Below are 22,869 nucleotides of genomic sequence, written 5' to 3'. Positions count from 1 at the left end.
AAATTAAAACGCTTATTAAACATTGGATTCTTTCTCTCGTTTGACGTAATTCAGCTTCATGCAAACAGTTTATAAATGTTTACACTGATTTTAATGAATATGAAAATTTGAAAAAGATAAAGAAATTCCACAATGTACCGCCCGCTTTAATTTGAAATACTCGCTGGTTCGTCAAAATTTAAATTTTAACCGTTTCAATCATTCAACAATCAATCCACTGATTGGCATTTAAAATGATGCGTAAAAAAGTGAACTGTCTCGTGTATGAGATTGTAAAATACCCACGCTAGTGACGTATTTACGTTCAATCTATGTTGGAATTATGCTCGAACTATTTGAAGAAATCAATGAAAAATTTCCAATCTTATTCATTCAACTATTATTATTTGTTGAAACTTCATGAATAACCCACAGCTCAGTGTAGTAATATGAAGATCGACGTCAACTTAACAACAGATTAACATTTTTTTTCATTAAAACTATCAAAGTTTAAAGTATATATATATATTAATTTAACTTGTTAATAAAATTAATTTTTCATCCCAATATTTAGTTGAGAAAGTAGAGAAGTTCAAATTGAACGAGTCTTCATCGCAGAATGACAATAAGAATAGCACAATAAATTATAAAAGAGATTCTACTGTGCAAACACGATGCATCACGCGTGCTTTTCAAGCATTCTGGAATAAAATAATTAATGTCAATTTAGTCGACTTTCTTCATTTGAAAAATTAGGCCAGAAAACAATATATTCAAATTGATACCTAATCAGAATATGCATTTCCACAACCACAACAACAACAATACTAATTACAACAAAATAACAAAAGATATATAACAATGCAAAAAAAGATGGGCTTTTCAAAATCCTTTTAGAAACAAATTCTGTTTTTTCTTTTCGAGATTTGGGCTCCAATTAAAGATAAAATTATTTATTTTAATTGAAAAAAAATAAATAAACCTCATTCATTACATGGCATTATCAAATTGTGATAGTTGGACCAATTTTGGACAAAATGTTTGACGCAATGATTCGGTGATGCTTATTTGAAATTGCTGTGCAAGCACGCAACGTTGTGCAAACAGCTGAAACGCTATATATATATATACAGTAAATTCAATTTGAATAAAATCGCTATATTTGAAAATTTATTTAAATATCACCCCACATGTATAATGTGCGTGTTGATGATGCTCTTTTTTACTTTCCTTTTTCGCTAACCTTATACTAGTCAGTATTTTGAACGCACGTGTTCATACCTACACAACGGTCTTCGTTCGATTTGAAAATTTCATGATCTGATAAATCAATTTATCACATTATGACAAATTGCAATATTTGACTTCAAATTTTCTCACACAATACATTGGCATAAATTTGTTGGTTTTCTTTTCCTTTTTTGTAAAAATATGCTGTCAAAAAATTATTAGAAAATTTACAAATGAAATTAATGAAAAGGTCGAAAAATGCATACCAACATATTCTATTTAGCCCTCATATTTAGCATGATAACAAACAAGTGCAATGAATCATACGAAAAAAAAGAAACAAATCTTTGTGTAAAACTTATAATTAATTATGCAACACATGAAAGTAAGAGAAGAATATGCAACAATCTTTATCTTATGATAGATGATGATGATGATGTGCAAATCAGCATCGGCATGCGTTGATGGAAAAAACAAAGAATATGAATTTTAACAGATTGTCACAAAAACTGTCAACCGCCCACAAGAATTATAGTTTTTTATATACATACATGAAACAAAAGCTTTAATTTTATTCCATTTACATTATGGAATTGAACCAATCGCCTATTTGAAGCAAATTTACAATATGGCCGGTGACATCATTCAAGATTTCCGCATGTCACTTAGCTAACCTTATTGCAGAGCAGCAAGCAGTTCATCGATATTTTTCCGATTGACACTCACTGACGTCAAAGTAATGTAATTAACGACATTTAACACCGCCCGTTCGTACAATTTTTCTATACTGACCAAGAATAAATTCTGTCACTTACCAGTATTAAATTACATTCAACATCATGCTTACAACCAAAAATTTGACCACTCCATAAATCTACGCACTATCATCTCCCATACAAGATAGATTATTTGTAGTTGATTGTTTAAAAGTGAAAATTTCATACAATTTTTTTTTCTGCTCAAATGTCAAAATTTGCAAAGTTCCAAATTAGTTCTATCATTGGAATATATTCAAATTAAAATACAGCATTCGCGTTCAGGCTTGTAATTTGTTGAGAAAAAAAATAAACCTTTTAATAAAATATTTCAAAAATAATCCCGCTCAAATGTTGTTTCTTGTGATTATTAGTCATTTTTCCTATTGAAGACGAACGATGATCTGTCACCATTATCAGTTTTCATCAAGTATGCAGAGTAGTGTTTCAAAAAATGCAACTAAATTTGCTTAATCATGAAAAAAACCAAAAAAAACAAAACCATTTTAAGCCTGATCAATGGAAAACAAGGAAAAAGAAAACCACGCTATTATTAACACTTGGGTAAAGACGCTTGTTCATTGCTTTCTTGTTATTAAATAGATATTCATTATTAAGCAATAATCAAAAATTGTCACATAAAAGAATGTTGTCAATTTTAAATTTCAATTCCCATTTCAAATATTTAAGCTGCTATTAATTCATTGAAATAGACAATGAATGAACAAGAACAACAACAACAGAATTATTAGTTTAAATTTCTCATTTCATTCATAAAAAAGAAATATTATCCAATAAATGTTGTTGTTGTTGTTGGTAAAATTTCACATTGAAATTCAATTAATTTGTAAAGCGGCCGAAGAATGTATATTTGTTGGCATTTCAATTGTGTTGTTCAAGAACAGGTTGACACCTTTGAAAAAGCATCGTCAAAGCGAATGAAAAGTCAAAAATTAAACTTCCATGTCACTCAAAGATAGGAAGGTCCTTGAAAAGCTTCTTGACGTGATGAACGCATCGTTCAGGTGCCATTTTAAATTGTCCCTTTGTGAACAGCGCACGCGTGCTGACGACGAAAGGTGTAAACAAATTTACCAAGCAAAGCTGAAGCTTGTCAATATTTTCAACATTGTCTGTCTCACAAGATGAATATAATAATCACTTGGCAAAATATATATTTTCTATATACTGATCTTTTTTGCAAAGTACTCACAATAAAATTACAAGCAAACCGCTTCATGACTATTCAAAATTTAACTACAATTTAACTATGAGAAGTTTGCATGCAATCCTATCACAATCGGTATTTATATGGACAAAGTTCCATATAACCTTCTATCATCATTACAACTGTATATAATGCTGAGCAAATGAAAGATACGACAAGCATTTCATCTCTGAATCATCGACTACTGAAAAATAGCCTATTTCAAGTAGCTTGTAGAACCTCCCCACCCCACCCCATTCAAAAAACAATAAGAAAAAAACATGCAAACTTTTACCAAAAAGACACTTTAGCTAAAAGCATATTTTGCAAATTTTGCAAGTGAAATTTTCATCACGTTCATCATATCATTCGATGTCACAAAGAGAATAGTAACAAAGCGCTTATTTCCCTGCTTATTGTATTCGGCTGCTGAAAGCAAATCATTTCCAAGTTGAAAAAAATAAAAACAAATTAAATTTGTCCAAAAAATATCAATCAAAAGTGGTCAATGGTGGAATCGGCTTTTTCGTGTCTTCAAAGTGCTGCTTGCCGTTCTCATTCGGCAAAATGTCAAGCATGAGAAAAGCGCTTATTTATTCTAAGCACGCAAGAAAACACGAATCAAACGTTACTTCAGTCAGTGAAAATTATTCATGCAAAATTAAAAAAAAAATTCATCATTGACGAATAGTAATGATTCAAAAAAATAAACAACAACGCGAACAAATCGCAAAAAAATTCAAAATTTGCATAGAAACAACAAACATTCTGATCAGCTAACAATCGCTTGAAATTGGGATAAAACTTCCTTCCATTTGTCAATATTTTTAAATTATGTCAACTAAATTCAATTGTTCAAGATGACAAAAAGAGAAAAGTTTATTCGATTCAACAAAACTGAATTGGATGATCAGTACAGAGGAAAAATTATGCACTGCTAGGATGCTCTTCTTCATAAAGTTGCTTTAGAAAACTTCACTTTTAATAAAATCTCATTTAATTTTGAAAATAAACTGTGCTCTCGCTTCTTCTCAACAATTATTTATTTGTATTTTGTTTTAAAATAACTGTAAGCAATTTATCGATTCATATTAATTTGCGCATTACTATAAAAAAAAGAGTACGGAAATATTAAAAATATCTGGAATGCATATTTTTTAAGTAAAAAGAAAAAACTTTTATTATCAACGCTTTTCAAGCCCTGCCATTGCAGATTATCAATTAATATTGATTTTCATTGTCGTAAACATCCGAAAAAAATAATTAGATAGATTTTAGCAGCCTGATGATAAACAAACAGTTATCGGTTGTTGTTGTTCAAGATGAACGAAGCATTTGCAATTGAACAGTAAAAGAAATTTGATCAAGATCCTTTTTACAGGCTAACAAAAACTGTATTGCATACTGGATAATTTCAGTAATTAAAAATATTTCATAATTCCTAATCAAATATACATACTGCTATTGGGGTTGTTTTATCCAATACATTTATTTATCTTTGATATATGCTGTAAATGCCCTATATGTTAAAGTTGATCAATCGATAGCTTTTGTTAAATTTGAATAACCTATTTTCAACTAAATAGATGATTTAATTTACATTAATTGCAGCATGCTTTCACATTCAAATTTCAAAGTTGCTGACAAATTAAAAACAAAAAGAAAATAATATTAGCAATAATTTGTGATACTTCTGATGTGTGTTGCCTCAAAAAGTTACATATTTTACATTTTACAAATTAACCGATTTCCAATTTTCTAAACTGCAAAAGCAGAAACAATTGAAATGAAATATTTTTGCTAAAATATTACATTGGTGTGAAAGGGATTTTTTCGAGAAAATCATTCACACATCCGGCTATTGCTGCCTGTCGTCCTAGATGATTTCTGAACACTGAAAATCGATCTAAATTATCCCATTCGTTACGTGGAAGAACATTTTTCATTTAAATAGTTAGCTTTTAAAAAAGAAGGTCATCGTAACTTTGGGACAAGGACAAACTGATCATTATTGAAGGACAAAAGGTACAAAATCGTCTTCTTGCTGTCACAAATAACAATTAGTTAAATAGCTTCCGCATTTCATCAAATAAGTCTATTATAACAATCATTGCAACTACACTTTTTTCATGAAAATGTAAAAATAAAATAAGTCTTGAAAATCTTTAAACAAATCTTTCAACAAAAGAACGTAATAAAAATTTCAACATTTATATTCTTCATTTTGCTTCAAATGAATCATTTAACATTCAGTTATTGTAGAATATTCTCAGGATATTCTAAGATAAATATGTGATAAATGTAAATTCAATTTGAAAAGTTTTACTACAATTAAGAATTATTACTAATAATGCCACGAACATGGTATATGGTTAGATATAGAAGATCTTTATTGAAAACAATCATATACATTCAAATTTCAAATTTCTGAACAGTTGAGCTGAGTTTGAATTTAAACCACTTTAGAAGAATAGTATATAAGACAGAAGGAGCGTTTACGCTTATTCTACAAGCTAATTGCATACTTTAGAAGCTTTTGAACTCATTTTCACGCAGATCAACTACCGTCTTTCGTTTCAATGTTATATTTAAAAAAAATAAAGTTCCTACAAAATTCTGTCATCACGTCAGTACATTCTTTCAAATTTGCAGCATAATCTTACATATAAATTATCAATTTTCACGTACAAGTGACTAATGAATAATAATAATAATTAAACAAATAAAGCAAAGTATAATATTTACATATGCCTTGTGGTTAATGTGATTAAAAATTATCATGACCGAGTTTTATTCATAGACAGTATAAAATGGTAACCCTTTTGCAAGCTATATTCAATGAGGATATTTTTCAGCGTCGGCTTCATTGATATTCTCTTATCTCGCAGATTAGCAAACAGGTTTCATAAAGTCACAGCGATCATTTCACAAACTACAGAGAACCAAATTAAATCTGCTACATTCCATGAATATTTCAAGTGCAAATAAATTCCCATTTCCCTGTTATTGGTATAAATAATAATGGAAATGTTGCAAAAGATGTATTTCGTCTTTCTTTTGACATTACTTTAGAACTTGTCGCAGAAAACTGAACAAGAATCGAACGCTGAAGCATTTTTTTAGCTAAATCTACAAAGATTCTCTTTTTTTTCAAAAACTGCACAAACCTCTTCAACTAGATTATGGTTTAATTTTAATACGATCACAAAATGGAAATGAAGAAATATAAATAGAAAAGCAACCACTTAATTGGATAACGTTTACCTGGCGAATAAAATCATAAAGCAAAAAATTAAAAAAAAAGAAGATATGAAGAGTTGATGCAAAATATCAAATTGACCAGTAAAAAAACAATGAATTCTTTTACGCCTGTGATGCAAGCTCATGCTGTGGCTAGCTGAACTAGAGACGTCGAAACTGATTTAACAAACGTGCAACATTCATTGTATCAAAATCAATCTTGCCAAAAGAATACAATTTGCACAACACTGAGCAATAGCTAATTGCAAAAATTCGGTTTGCAATTGATTTTTGTTTAATTTAAAAAATAAAATAAAAAGCATTTCCAAAAGAATCCCTTCATTTTGATAATAATAGTACTATTAATAATATTCATTCATAATAAAGTAGTCTTATATTGTTTAGCGGATGTTGGCAAACAAAATGATAAATATGGAATTTTTCCGTCATATTTCTGAAAAAGCAAAACAAATTGCAGCTTTTTCAGCAGCTGTAAGTTTGGCAAATGCTCTGCTGTTACGTCAGCATTTTCCTTTAATTACGCACAATTTCTTTCGGAAAGCGAAGAAATACAGACAGAATCTCTGAACAGAACAAACTTGATAAAACGAATTCCTCCCACTCTCATAAAAATCCTTCTATCTCTGGTCAACACTTGTTCAATGAAATTGATCATTTTATTGTTAATTGATTTAAAGCTATTTCTTGAAGCGAAAAGGCCAATAAAGAACTAAACCGAACGTTTCAACATCAATTATAATAAATATATTATACTGGTACTACTACTACTACTATTACTACTGCTAGCCAAAGGGTATGAAGCAAACAGCAAACGCTGACATGTTTAAGCAGTAAAAAATGATTTACACAGTTTCTATTAGCCGAAAATTAAAGATTTATGAATTTAAAGACAAACAACTCAATCATTCATATACGTTCCAAATTTTATCCAATGCTCATCTCTCAAGTAAGAAAAGAAACTGGCGAGTTTGGACTTTGTGAAGCTTGCTTGGCAATATATTCGAAAACGAACTTTGTACAAAGTGGATTTTCATTTCAAAACTGTAAAATGTGAGCAGTTTGGCAAATATCTCTCTCTTGAACAAGCAACTATACACGCACAGATGATCTGAAAATGCATCTAACAGTAAATATATTTCTTACTGATCTCACATTCGAACAGACTGCTTAAGCACAAATGTATATTCTTTTTTTGTGATAAAATTTAAGCACTGGAAATTTGAAAAATTAATCTGAATGATTATACTCTACCGATAAAGCTTTTAATAATTTCATGTTATGCTTAATATATAAATACTGAATTGTAATTTTGGAAGAAACATCAAAATCAACTTGAAAACTTAAATCAAGTGTGTGTTGAAAACTTTGCCTCCCGTAATAATGTTTTAAGAAATACAACATGAATAGATATTAAAATACAAATCAACTAAATCAAAACAGCTTAAACACGTCCAACATGGGGTTGTGAAGTTATGCAAAATATGTTTTTGACTTTAATAATTCAATTATTGAACTACTAGAAAGCATGCTTCATCTTTTACTTTCTGTCAGTGTTTCAGTTACTTTTCAACATTTGAATGCTTTTTAAAACTACTCAGAACCGACGTTCATGAAAGTGATGCAAACAGTCAAAAATATGTTTAATTAAATTTTATTTTTAGCTTGTCACTTTAGATGAAAATGAAATGATCGTTGCAATTACAATCGCTAATTCACACCGAATAAATCACATAAATAATAAATGACATTTCAAATGTATCAATTGCAAAGAAAAAAATACCAAACCAATGGACCTCAACCTTCAATCAGATCAATCGTGTAATTTATCCTCTACATAAATACTATATGCCAATATTAGAAAATGCAGTTTCTTTTATACAGCAAAAAAAGGAATATATAAAGTTGGAAATAAGGAAAAAAGTTACTATTCCAAAAAGCATTCCAGATTTAGAAAAGAGAATATAAAAACCGAACGGATCAGCAAAAGCCATGCTATAGAAAAATGCTTTTCACACTGAAGCAAACTAATATCACCTGCGGAATAATTTTTAATTTTCCAAAGTTGTGCGACTTTTTGAAAATCTGAAACATAAGAACATGCTGCAAGCCTGACATGGGCATGCTATTGTTTAAAAATAGTTTCGCTGAAAATTTGCTCTTTCCCCCAAAAGCATGTTGTTTTGTACGAATCTTGACAGGTCAGCAGTAGTAATGTTCCATCCTGAACGCTTGATCCATCAACACTGTCATGCAGAAAACAGGTTGTTTCATTTGTATTTCATGTAGCAAGATGACAGCTTTTTCTGCATAAAGAAAAGTAAACTTGATTTGCAATTATCATTACATCAGAAGTCGGCTGCTGACCTGCTTACATAAACGCAATGACCTCTGCATACAAATGTACCAACAAAATACATATCCATGCATCATGGTAGAAGAACATTCGATTTTTCCATTACCAAGCATTTATAGCAGTATAATATTCAACAAAGGCTTTACAAAAGCTTTTTATTTGATTAAAATATATGCTGAAGCACACACACACACGCACGCCTACATATCATATATATATATAACATACATGTACGTATGTATGTAAAAAATTAACATTTTTTTCTTGGACACACGCCATTTTCTTTAATCAACAACTTAATCTTACACTGAAAAGCTAACGTTGGATCGCTAAATCCAAGTGAAAAAGCATGGCTCAAAATTCCACCTTCGAGATCGTTAGGATAAGTAACGCTTGGTACAACTGACGGTTCTAAAGTGCAGCCGTTCGAATCAATTATTGGATACATCCGGCGATTGTTGCCAACTGTACAATTATGCACAGAGATGCAGTAAAGCTTTTGCGACTGTGATGATGTGGCACAACTCCATTTGTGGTAGACAAGATCTCCGATAGAAATGGAATTGATCAACGGACCACTGGGTCCACCAGCGTGCACTGAATATGCGCAATTTGGTTCGGGAAAAACTGCATACGGCAGTTGAATTATCGCTTCGTCTGGTATTTCGACTTCATCCTGTCGATACAATGCCGCTGCTTCATCGCGTCGTATTCTTTTCAACACCCCACCGTCGACAAACACAAGCACAGCCAAACTGTTGCAAAGAATAACACTTAACTTCCAATTAGCCATCATCTCTGAATGGAGATTTAGTTGTACGAATTTCGCTTTTCTATCTTAAACTGGCTGACAGAGAGCCAATGACATTGCATGACAGGTCAGCAAGTCTGGTTTCCACCGCTTGATTGAATACAAGCCTAATGATATGATACTTACTGACACCAGGTACGAAGAAGATGGAAGGTCGACTGTTCAGTTTTTATGCCCCACCATGCCCATACGGCCAATATAATTTTCATGGTTCACTTAATTGTAATTCATCTTTTCCAAATAAGTTTTTATTTTCAATCGAATATTTTTCACACTTTTCTCTTTCTGCCACTACTTTGTCGCATTAAATAAATAATCTGTTTCTACTTTGGGAAGATAAAACACAATATTGAACAATAATTTTAGCCATACGGTAGAAGAGCACACAAAATATAGCCTAAAACCGCTGCATGTCACGCCCTGTGACCGCAGTTGCGTTGACAAGAGCAGTTTTCCCCAATTCATAAATGCTTTTCGAAAATTAAACCACACTTTCCAATTTACTAAAGGCGCTAAATAATTTTATCTCAGGCGGCAATTTTTACATTAATAACCTGCATATGAGTGTTCATTAATGTTTTTTGAATCAATTTTCAATGCGCACTTTACTGCTTATTGAAAACAGTGTAATTATTGTAGTCAAAGCAATATCAACTCTGCTTGCCTGATGCCACTCAGCGTGGCTTAATTTAGAAAAGTAATGTTCCAGAAAATGCTCGTAAAATCAACATTTTATGCGAAAAACACATTTGCAGTGATAAAATTTTCACACATCCAATGAAATTGAGAAAATTTACAACTACTATAATACATGATACCGAACACGGGCGTAACATTTGTTAAAGAAAAAATAAATGCTATCAATCATACAACGACTCCACGTTAACAGATAAGCTAACTGCTAGCTAGAGTAAATAATATCAGGAACGTAAATAATATCGTCACACTGCACAACCGATGCGACCGCTCTGTGAGAGATTCTACAGACACTCACTATACAAATTTTCTCATTACAGCTATTCTGTTTTATTATTTGGCTTAATTAACTGATCAACACAACATTTTAAATAAAAATAACAACACTCGCACAAATTTAAGCTGATCATCCAGTGAGAAACTATCGCTTCTCAATTTCACCACATACAAAGTTTAAAATTTCACTTCCAAGCACGATGAATTGCAAAGTCAAGAAAACAGAATACTGTTCAGCTCCTGCTAACAACCCACGCAATGATACGATCATTGCTTAAAGCTAATATCTGCAGACCAAGTGACATTTGATGAAAATTTCAGTAAAATATTTAAAGGAAAAAAAATACACTTTAACCCTGCACCGACAGAAATGCTTCATCAATTACGATTAGCTAAGTGTCACAGTTTCACAATGAAAGCGTCACAAACTACGTCCCCAAAGTGGATAAGCTCTGAGACAATTGCAATTAAAAAAAAAGAGTACTTACCGTATGACATGTTGCAAAATAGCATTGTAGGAGAAATTGGAGACGAGACAGGACAACGATCACTATTCGAAGAATCGCTTCTGACGGCAAATTCAGCAGATCCGATTGCCATTGGAATTGAGATTGTGTCCAGAAATAGTGAAGCAGCGGTATATTTAATGAACATCCAAGCAACCAAGCAAAACAGGCCGCCAAGCGCAAGGACTCGGCAAAGATAACGTAAAGTTGTTATCGCTGCACCAGCATTCATGACCAATTGAATGTTAAATCACTGAAATCAAATTTGCTAATAGATAAGGAACAGCAGACGTTAATGCATTATTGTTTGCTAAAATGAAACGCGGAAAATAATTTAAAAGGCAAATCGCATCCGTCTCAGTGGAAAATTAATCACCTATAAACTTGGTGGAACAATAATAACTCATTCGACTTCACTTGTGACCAAGACGACTATTATACAATAAAACAGTGTAATGGAACCAATGATTCAATAATTTCACTTAAAAAGCAAACAAGATGTATGTATAATTTCTTCATGATAATACGGATTTGTCATCTAGCTTAATAAACAATTATCCAACAATAATATAACTAATTCAACAAAAAATACTGACTATGGGGAAAAGATGCAACTGGAAGTGGTAACACACGTCTAAATTGAAGCTTTTTAACAAAAGATGATGATTCTTGGAAACTTCACGTAGAATTTTTGTAATTTTACTTTCCAGCAAATGAAATGAATGGCAAAGTGAAAAAGATGACAATTACAGACCAACTAACCCACGCAATGACCAGATCTCATTGTTATTGCTGATTTTACATAATAATTTGAAAAAAATCGTGAATAAAGTAACTGAAACAATTCAAACTTGCAATGTGGACAATCATATATCGGTTTGAATACATTACACATTTAATGATTCATTTTGGATGAGGCCGTAGGGCAGAATTAATATTTGTCTTGAATTTAAATGGAAAGATTGCTATTGCAGCTAAGATTGTGAGCAGAAATATGGAAAAATCAGGTCAGCAGCAGCTAATGATAAACTGAATGAACACCTCACGAAGATTGCAAGACAGACCTCTAAACGCAAACTCTCCACGAAGATAACAGAAGCTCGCTGTTGCAAATGGGGCAACAGTTTCATTAACGTGATAAATTGGTTTGGAAATTGAAATTTTGAAACGAACAAAAATTGTGCAAAATTCATGAAAAAATGAATTGTCAAAAATTTGAAAATTTGCATAAATGAGTGCGTTTCAAACGATGCACCTGGAAATGATAAAATTCACTGTTTAATTACAAATAAAAGCGATTAAACCCAAAAAACTGAAAATGTCGAAGAAACGTTCCAATTCCCTTTTACACATTGCTAAACTACCCTTATATGTTGAAAATAAAAGAATTTTAAATAATTTTCGTGTATGCAAAAATTCACAGTAATAAAAATGTATCATGCTCACCTTAATCAAAATATTATCCGTCAGTTTGTACAAATTTTCCCGCTTTCCCATTTTGCAATTCATGACTGAGTTTTCATGCAGCATCTGAAAGTGCAGTATGTGCAAACTTTTCATAACATTAAATTGAAAATTGAAAAAATAAATCAGTATTTACCTATTTGTTTTTGGTCTGCATTAATTTGGTCGTCAAAATTCCACTGCTCACTAACTTTTATCAAACATATAGTTCTTCATCGATAATGCAAATGAAAATGGTAGAAGTGAAGTGTTGTAACAATCAGACACATCATACTGCTCTTCTGTCGCTTTATCTAGAATCTACAAAATATATAAACAAATGTGGTGAAAAAGTCAGATAAAAACTGGCAGCTGGCCAAAACAACATTCATTAAATAACTGTTACCATTCGTTCTGCAAAACAAAAAAAATCAAACAAAAATCACTCGTCTTGATAATTATGCACAAGTAACTGACTGCTGCCATATATAATCAACATAATTATAGATATTTGAAAAAATATTAGAAACAAAAATAAAATAAAAAAATAATTTAAAAAGCGAAAAAATACTTCGTATCTACCATGCATCACATCTATGATAATTTTTCGTAATGTAAAAGGTTTGAAACATTATACTACATTAAAAGAAAAATTAAGAGTAACACGCACGCAATCAGCCAATTAATTGCATATAATACATATACGCACAAATAAATCAATAAAAAGGCACTTTAAAAATTCACCAAATAAATATTTCAGTATTAGAAACAGTAACAATTAGTATAAAACTAGTTCATTCATTGAACGCAAAACTAATGATACATGAACAATACAACAACAATTTCAAAAACTAACAACCAAAAATTAATAAAAACTAAAAAAACTATAATAAAAGAGGACAAAAGAAATTTTTTTATGAAAAAACACTCACACATTGACTTAAATATGATAATGAATAGAAGTTAACACATTTAAAGTGAAACAATTTCTTACAGTGATACAAGAATACCATTTAAATTTTTGTAATTTGAGCTCCTTACTGTATTCAGTTGATTTTCAAGAAAAGCAGTAAAAAAATTTTCGAACTTTGTTTGTACTTTTAAACTTCCGAGACTTGAACAAACTTCCATTTTTGGTTCGAACTCAAAATCTTCCCTTATTTGCAAAGTTGACATTGTGAATTTAAAAATATAAATAGCTAAAATACAAAAATGTCAAATGATCAATATCATTTTTGTAAAATATCAAACTTAACTTTCAATTTCAGATTCTGATTATAAGTAAGGCGTTGTTGGATAAGTTATAAAGCACAAATCAGCATGTTAATGAAAAGTCTGCAATTAATGCGCAATGAGACTTTTCCATTATTGTAAATAATTATTTTGTTTTAAAGACGGCAGGCAACTTTTGTGCCGCGGTTTCTTACTGGTCGTCAAAAGCGTTATATTATTGGGCGTATGTATCAATCTCTTATTGGTTCCTCTTGACTAATTACTCATTCAATCAAACGTTGCCGCTAGTACAAACGGCAACAAATGAGCAAGAATTGATACATTTCTACGACATTGTTGGCGGTTGGAAGGCTATTTATAATGCGACTTATGCTGAAAGTGTATGCCACAGAAAAGAAATGTATTTTATACTCAATAATAAATTAACATATAAATAAATAAATAAATAAATAAATAAATATGTATATATAACTATGAGGCGAAAAGCTAAGCAGTATTTAAAAAATATTATAGAAACACCATTTATTTTTTGATCTTGCATATCAATAATTATTATAGGTACAGTTACCGGAAATAAATATGCTGTTTACTCTATTCTTGTGAGCCGATAGTGATTGTATGTGAAAGATCGAGAATAGAGCCGATGAAAAGTATTATGTAGTTTATTTCAAAGGCCTTGCTGGTTGGCTTCCACTGGCAAGAAATAAGAAACGAGATATTGCTACTACATTGTAAGCCGATGGAAGGCTGTTCATAAAGATACATATTGATAACGTTTGTGATAGAAACCAAATATATTTTCTGCTTTGTACTGGTGAAGCGTCACTTATCGTCAGCAGAAAGCCGAAAATACCGAAGATAAAGACGATTCTGTAATCCTTTTCCAAGGCCTTTCCCGCCGTCTTGCGGTAGCAAGAACCAAGAAACTACCGAAACAGAGCTTCCAAGTGGTTAGCCGATGGAAACCAGTATACAACGAAACCCCTGCAGAATTCATTCCAGAAGAAGGGAAAACAAGGCGATGCATCCCGCTGAAAATTAACCAAATGTTTTCCATTACACGGGGAAACATTTCATTGGTTTCTGTGTGCCAAACTGAACGTGAAACGGACTTCATTTATTGTTACACTACTTCCCATTTTTTCATAATCTCATTACATATACTTGTTGGTTATTATTGTCAGAATTTTATTATATATTGTATTTATTTCTGATTATGATTGATCAGAAATCAGAAAACTGATTCTCACGGTTGCGAAATACATTCTTGTATGCGCTGTACATATTGTAATATTGTTCAATTTGTTCATTGTTGCGAAATAAAACATTATAAATTATATGTTTCCCTATTGCTTTAGCTAGCTGGAAGGTTGTTATGTGAAAAATATTGTTTGGTGATCAACTTAAATGTGAAAAAATACAATTAGAAAAGTAGTTTATCGAATTTTATTATATTGGAATGTAACTGTTTAAAATTTCATCACAAAATGCAGCGTTGAAAATTTTAAATATATTGATCGAACTTCAAATGACCTTGAAAAGTTGTCTGGCTGTTTCTTTCCTTCTGTTGAAAATCAAATTTCATTTATAAAATTCACAATTGTTTAATTTGAATTTTATTTTCGAATTTTGATAGTTTTAATGTTTTTTTTTGTTTCAAATTTTGTTCAATTCTATATTGAATATAAAAAAGGCCATTGCAGTGCTTGAGCTTCATGCGCTTGAAACCATCGTCATCTTATCACTAGTTGCCATGGAAACCGCCGCAATTTTTCCCTATTCATTGCAAGTGTTGCAATTTTTGTTTATCGATCGATTGCAATGTTCGAAAAGTTTCGATGCAAAATAATTCGAAGTTTTTCATTCCGGTTTTTTCCCCTTCAGACTGACCAACAATAATACTTCACTGATCATAACATAAAATTGAAAGTTTATTATTATTTGTTTTTTTATTAAATTCAAAATGTGAACTAATCGAAGAAGAATTAATTTTTTTAGTTTCTAGAAAAGAAATACATATACAAATATAGGCAATTCATAAATGCAAATTATAATACATCACACGATAGTTTAGCGATATTATTATATTTATGATTAAGATGGAAGCATTTTATAAATGAAAATTACATTTCCTTCTAGAATAAATTTTAAAAATGTCGTGGAAAACAGGAATGGATTTTCTTATTTCCTACTCGACAGCTATAATCAACTTCAATTCGACTGTATAATTAACACGCGGTCGACTCGTTTTCCACGGCTAAATTCCATCTTCGGTTGTACGGTTCCAAGTCATCTACCCAACGACTTCTTCAATGGTTCCAGTTACGTTTAGCGTGTCTGGTATTCCCTCAAGTTTTTCGAATATAAAGACCCACGAAAACTGTCTCGAAAGAGAATACCAGTGCTTTATTCAACTAGAAAAACACTATAAAAACAAACAAAAAGAATCCACCGACTACAACATTAAGATCAACTATTAGGGTTAAAACCGCCACTTTTTGAAAACATCTATTCTTATTGTCCATTATTGATACTGAAATTTTATATTTCTTTGGAATTCATAACATCTATCTTTTTCTCTCTTAATTTTTCTTTTTGCTTGTGCTTCATTCAGTTAAAATTATAAGCTGCGATATTTCCAAAAAAGAGCAACGTAAAATAATAAATTTGCAATGAAGTTCTTCTACTGTAAATATTCACTGCTGAACCGAATTTCATTTAAATAACCAGTTCATGTAATTATTGTTGTATTTTCACATAATTGTTAATTATTTTGTAAATGTGGACATATTTTATTTACAAATTCTTCTAAATGCGGTTTTATGAGCTCTCGAACTTGTTTTGAACATTCTTAGCAATTGTTATTCACAGTATCCACAGTATTTATTAGTCATAGCACTTTTAACTTTTTTTTGGTATATTTCATTTTTCAAAGCGTGTTTATTATCTAAAAATGCTTTAATTCCTTCATTTTAATGATTAAAAAATTTATTATCTAAATGAAAGAATTTACCATGCCAACAGGTAGCGAATTTTGACATTCAGTTTTAGCATTTATTTGTAAAAAACAAGATACAATTTAAAAAAATAAAAATTATGCCATAATATTGTTTTTTGAAATTTTTTAAGCTAGAGACAAAACATTTTGTAAATAAAAAAAGTGATCCGTTTTATCCTGATAATCAACATATTACAGTAACGACAAGTGGTGACAAATCAGTATATTGTGTTTGTACCACCGGAAGTTTTGCTTTGTTTGTAATTCTCTTATTTTAGTAAGTATAATCAATATGATATGCAATTCTCGTTATTTCCCCCCGCGTCATTAGTATTGCCGTGATGCAAAGTGTGTAATTATGTAAAGTAAAATAAAGTATGTTATTTATTGCCGTGATGTAAAGTTATTTTTTTAAATGATGTTGTATTATTTTGGTTAATTTTTATTAACTATTGGTTTTTAGTTTCTTAAATTATTCTCATAATGTTTAAGTAACATTTATATCACGAATAGTTTAATTATATGCGAGCTGTTGTTATCGTTAACAATGAATTCTTTATTTTGTTTTGCAGTTTGTTGTTGTTGTTTAGTTATCGTGTAAAACAGCGCTATCCTTTGATTATTTTCGTTTTATTCCATGTATGTTTATTTAAGAATTGAATTTTTCAGCACGTTTCTTCATGTTTTGTGTATTTTCCGTGGTGACTGTGATCTGATTAATGTATACTTCGCTTAGTTGAAATTGATTCTGATCGAAAAACTAATGCTTATATCATTATTCATTGCATTAATGTTTAATAAATAAATATAAATATATAATTGTATATATACAGTATTTTTTAAATATTACATCAGTATATGTTTACAGCGTATTCAGAAGAATGTCGAAAGAAAAGGACGAAGTTGAGTATAATCAACAACAGATATCGCTGTTGAGGAAACTGATCAACGATACGTTGGTAGACGATAGCAAGAGTGTCATTAAGGTGGAAAGTTCAAGCAGTTCGGTTTATGAAGCTGCAGCTCATTTTGAACATCTACCACTGAATTATCCAATATTGAAGCATTTGATCAGTCTCGGTTATTACAAACCGTCGAAAATTCAGGCAACAAGCTTACCATTCATGCTTGGCGATCCGCCGGCAAATTTGGTCGCTCAAAGTCAATCCGGCACCGGCAAAACGGTCGCCTTTGTGCTGTGCGTTCTGCAACGCTTGCAGTTGGACAACCGCTGGCCCCAGTGTTTGTGCTTGGTTCCGACCTGTGAATTGGCGGTTCAGATTTGCGACGTTTTCCGCAAGTTGGGTTCATACGCGAAGTCATTGTCCATAGCTTTGGCTACACGTTCTCCGGATGCGACGGTTCCGCCTCCAAATCGAGAGATCACCGATCACGTGATTGTTGGTACTCCGGGCACGGTGTTATACTGGTTGATTCATTTGAAATGCTTCTATCCGCAAAAGTTGAACATTTTCATTCTTGACGAAGCTGATGTGATGCTTAATTTGGAGTCGATGGGTGAGCAGAGTCTTCGCCTTATTCGAGCTTTGAGAGACGATTGTCAGCGTCTACTTTTTTCCGCTACTTACAACAGCACGGTGAAAACATTATTCCATATTGCCGCGAAAGATCCTGTCACTATTACTGTGGAAAATGAAGAGCTCGTTTTGGATAACATCGAACAGTTTTACATCCAATGCAAAACGGATGATGAAAAATTGGATGCGATCTGCAATTTTTACAAAACACTGGTTATGGGACAGTGCGTGATATTTTGTGAGACACGAGGTACTGCACGTTGGGTGGCTGCTAGAATGCGTGAAAGGGGCCATCGTGTTGCCTTATTGTCTGGAGAAATGGGAATGGAGCAGAGAGCAGAAACGATTAAACGATTTCGCAGTGGCCAGGACCGTATTTTAATCGCCACAAACATCTGCTCCAGAGGAATTGATATTATCCAAGTGAATTATATATATATATATATATATATAATTTTTTTGTTTATTTCTTTTTTAAACCTAGGTGAACATTGTCATCAATTTTAATGTTCCTCGCACTACAGTTCGACAAATTGACATTGAAGCGTATATTCATCGTATTGGGCGTTGCGGTCGATTTGGTCGTCGTGGCCTTGCTTTCACCTTTGTCATGGACCTCGACGAACTGGGTGACGTTCAAATAATTGGAAATTATTTGTCCAAACCATTGAAAAAGTTGAATCCGTTCAATCTGAAAAGTTTATCCGATTTAGAATCAAGTTTGTCTGCTACGTAATATGATTACTTAATCTGTTCTTTTTAAATTATCATTTTAAAACTGTATAATCATGTATTCTAAGCATGTATTCATTTTCTAATTGAACTTTTACTGAAAACTGTTCCGTGTTAATCAAGAATTATTATATAATGATCATACCCAGCAGTTGAAACGTTTTACTGTTTTATATTCTAGTAGTTTAATAGATTTCATTTAAGCACTGGTTTACGTTCAGATATACGCATAGTAAAATTTTTTATTGGATTTCTTTTTGTTGGAAGCATCATCATAAATTGTTATTTTTTCTTGTAAATATTTTTCGCTGACAGATTATCCAGCTGTTTGTTATACATACATATGCAGTTTTGTTTATGATATTTTTTTATCATAGGGCAGAAACAAATAGTGAAGCATAATTTGACGTATGATTGATTCATGTAAACAATAAAAGTAAGTGGAAAACATGCAACACAGAAATTTGCATGTGCGCAGTTGAATTGCTAGGCTGCGATTGCTTTTAATAAATTCAGCTCGATGAAAGAAAATGAGCAACTGCACATTGCGCAGTGAAATATGATAGCGGACAAAATTGGTGAATCAGCGGCAAATTTAATGCCTTACCAGGCGTTATAGTGCAATAAGAAAGGAAGAGCAGAAATGGGAAATCAATTATTTATGCAAATATTTTGAAACAATTTTGAACAGGAGATTTTTCTCAGTTTATGTTCAGTAATTTGACATTTTGCACTTTTCAGAATTTTCCCTCTGCAACTTTTGATCCAGAAAATATGGTCGACAAGGTAAATGAACTCCAATTGCAATCAGTCATACGTATATATATATATATATATATATTCCACCTGTGAAGTTGGAAGTGAACTTTTGCAATTCAGATTACAGATTCACTTGAACCTCTGAAAGCAGAACAAGTTGCAGGCTATCGGCCGGCCGTTAGAGGAACAAATGCGTGCAGCAGATTCGCAGAACGCTTAGTGAAAGCGAAAAGCAAGCTTGGCTTGGACCATTTTGCGATAAAATCCAGACGTCCAAATTACAACAATTTACTTTTCACGCAAAATCAAAAGATCTTTCGCAGTCAATCGCTAAAGTAGGTGGTGTAAAATTTGAAGCTTTGATTCTCTTTGCAGCATTTCAACTTGTACAATTAAGCTCATTAATATTTTGTGTTGTTATACGTTATACAAATAAGCAGCATTGTTGGAATATTTTTTTATAATAGGGAAAGAAACAGTGTACGTAATTTCAACAAGCAAAATGCGGCAATCTCCTCCTCCTCCTCCTCCACTAGCCGATATGAATTTTTCACTACGACTCAAAACCGTGATGATCTCAAACGAATGGTTGTTAAAGAATTGGTCGAAACAGAAGAAAAATATGTAACCGCTTTGGAACACGTAATGGATGTAAGCATGCATGCGTATCATTTGTTGTTACAATGTTGATTAGGTAAATTAGAGCGAATTATTAATGTGTTTCATAGAATCAGTTGATGATTATTTAATTAGAATACAATTAGTGATGTAATTTGGCTATCGGCTCTGAAACAGTGAAAAAGTATCGTGGTAATATTAATAATTAGTTGTTGACAATCGTTATACTTACACAAAATAACATATAGAAAGTTTCACGTTGATGCTTGTTGCTCACAAAGATGACCATCGTAGGTAGCATCGATTCGTAGCTTTTTGGAGTATTTTTTATTTTAGAACTACTTTTGCGAAATGCAGCGCTGTGATCTGCCAAGCGCTTTACTTGGGCAACGTTTTACAATTTTTGCCAACTTCGAACAAATATATGAATTTCACAAGAATAATTTTTTTCCCGATCTGCAAGAAGCATGGCTAAAGTGTTCTTCTGCAAATTCGACAATAAGTATAAGTAAGCTGCAATCCAAGGTACATTTCCATTATAATATTCAATAATCGCAAAATATTATCCATCATAAAACTCATATGATATAGAACAAACACTGCAAGAAGTATATAATATGATAAAAATTTTCCACCGAAACTTTGACATTTATACTTTTAATATTTCAGCTTTATCAATAATAGCTAAATGTTTTTCAAAACACCAAAGTAAATTCTGCTTGTATTCTGTTTATTATACAAACAAACCCAAATCAGAAGCACTGATGAAAGATTATGGCAATGCATTTTTTCAAGTAATTCATTTTTAATGATCATTTGATGATCAATGATGTTCATCTGATTTTTCAGGCAAAACAGTCAACTTTGTCCGATTCGTTGAATTTGTCCGCATATTTGTTGAAGCCGGTACAACGAATGAGCGAATATGTGCTGCTGTTGGACAGAATGCTTGATCTCTGTCTTTCGACCCGGGCAAGTGGTGAATTCAATTTGCTCAAGAAAGCCAAAGAAATTTTGACCGATCAACTGCGATCGGCCGACGATATGCTCGCGGTGAAATCAATACGAGGCTGTGATGTAAGTTGATATTATTTCAATACAGTAGAAATACTTGTGCTAGCTAGCTGTTATGCATTCATTATACATTGGAAAATTGTGTACGATCAAAATCAATCGTTCGTCGTCGCATGCAGTTGGATGTGGGGAAAATTTTCATATTTTTCAGGTAAGCCTTACAGAACAGGGAAGCCTGCTGCGTCGGGATCAATTTTTGGTGAGCAAAAATGGGCAAAAGCACAAGAAAACGATCAGACAGATATTTTTGTTTGAAAAATTAATATTATTTGCCAAATCGTCTTGGTCGGACGTGTACGAATACAAATGCAGCATTCCGATGACGGAAGTAGGCTTGACAGTTGCGGTGACCAACTGCCCCCTGGCTTTTGAAATTTGGTTTCGCCGACGAACCCTGAAGCAAATATTTCTCATCCACGCGTCCGAGCTTGGTCAAAAGCAAGCATGGATAGCCGACATTTCCAATTTGCTTTGGCATCAAGCCATTCATAATCGAGGTGAGTGTATTTATATTTTATTTATTTAAAATGTGATTTGCACTTGGAATATGTGAGAGTGAAATTAGAAATGACAACGTGATTCTTTTTTTCCCATTTTCTTCAACACCAAAAAGAAAATCGACTGCTACAACTGTCATCCATGGGTTTGTTTTCCAAGAGCAGTGTCGAATTGAATTCAGACAATCGAGTGGAGCATAGAATTGTCCAGAGTCGTCCGGGCAATAATGATCATAATTCAACACAGCTAAACAGCAGTAATTCTGACCGCATGTCAAGTTCACATCAACAATTATTGAATAAAAATCCTCCAAGACCAGTGTCATTGCTTGCAACAACGGGAATTGAAGAGTTTGACAATAGAACAACTTGAAATTAAAGTTTTGAAGTTTCCCACCACACCACTGCACCACTTGGACAACAAACGACACACATACATATGTGTGTATGTAGATATGCATAAATCAGGTGCAATTTTTTTGTTCACTCCGCCTTTTTGTTTTTATTCGATGACATTAAAAGAGAGAAACCAAATTTCTTGGCTGTGAACAACAACATATTACCTACCGTATAGATAGATGAATTGGGTTTTTTTTACTTCATCTATGAACACAACCAACCTCGACGATGACGATTCTTCTCCCATTCTCAGCTTTAAAAAATGCACAAAAAATATATATAATATAAAAATCGATGTTGATAAATTAAAAAACAAAATGAAAGAAAAAGCATCAACTTATTATTACTGTCACTTTGCAACTGATGATATAACATACATGTATATATAGATATAGAAATAAAAAAATCACTTTGAAAATGAAAGATGGAGGAGAAAAGCAACACGCGTGCGTGGTTGTTTCAAATTTAAAAGAAGCTTCTATGTTAATTTGTTTATTATTTGTT

The 22,869-nt window shown here is 32.0% G+C and overlaps 3 protein-coding genes across 3 annotated transcripts; 2 read left to right on the top strand and 1 right to left on the bottom strand.

Moving 5' to 3' along the window:
* Nucleotides 1-9,035: 9,035 nt before the first annotated feature.
* On the bottom strand, nt 9,036-13,693 carry Tsp_05572 (cuticlin-1). The gene is made up of 6 exons (XM_003371869.1): nt 13,559-13,693; nt 12,730-12,838; nt 12,139-12,329; nt 11,837-11,909; nt 11,057-11,290; nt 9,036-9,583 (listed from the first exon to the last, which is right to left on the bottom strand). Exons 1-6 carry the CDS (start codon nt 13,691-13,693, stop codon nt 9,036-9,038), a joined length of 1,290 nt encoding a protein of 429 aa, XP_003371917.1.
* Nucleotides 13,694-13,736: 43 nt separating this feature from the next.
* Tsp_05573 (hypothetical protein) lies at nt 13,737-15,599 on the top strand. The gene is made up of 5 exons (XM_003371868.1): nt 13,737-13,754; nt 13,912-14,128; nt 14,424-14,481; nt 14,571-14,920; nt 15,454-15,599. The coding sequence occupies exons 1-5, from the start codon at nt 13,737-13,739 to the stop codon at nt 15,597-15,599; spliced, it is 789 nt and encodes a 262-aa protein (XP_003371916.1).
* Nucleotides 15,600-17,629: 2,030 nt separating this feature from the next.
* Nucleotides 17,630-22,339, top strand: Tsp_05574 (ATP-dependent RNA helicase DDX19A). Its single transcript, XM_003371867.1, has 9 exons — nt 17,630-18,709; nt 19,760-19,804; nt 19,898-20,112; nt 20,245-20,428; nt 20,753-20,903; nt 21,065-21,189; nt 21,245-21,472; nt 21,621-21,966; nt 22,149-22,339. The coding sequence occupies exons 1-9, from the start codon at nt 17,630-17,632 to the stop codon at nt 22,337-22,339; spliced, it is 2,565 nt and encodes an 854-aa protein (XP_003371915.1).
* The last annotated feature ends 530 nt before the right edge of the window (nt 22,340-22,869 follow it).

This window comes from Trichinella spiralis, assembly GCF_000181795.1.
Source record: "Trichinella spiralis strain ISS 195 chromosome Unknown Scfld9, whole genome shotgun sequence".
NCBI lineage: Eukaryota > Metazoa > Nematoda > Enoplea > Trichinellida > Trichinellidae > Trichinella > Trichinella spiralis.
The sequence above is the reverse complement of the archived record's forward strand: the minus strand, read 5'-3'. Positions and strand labels throughout refer to the sequence as shown.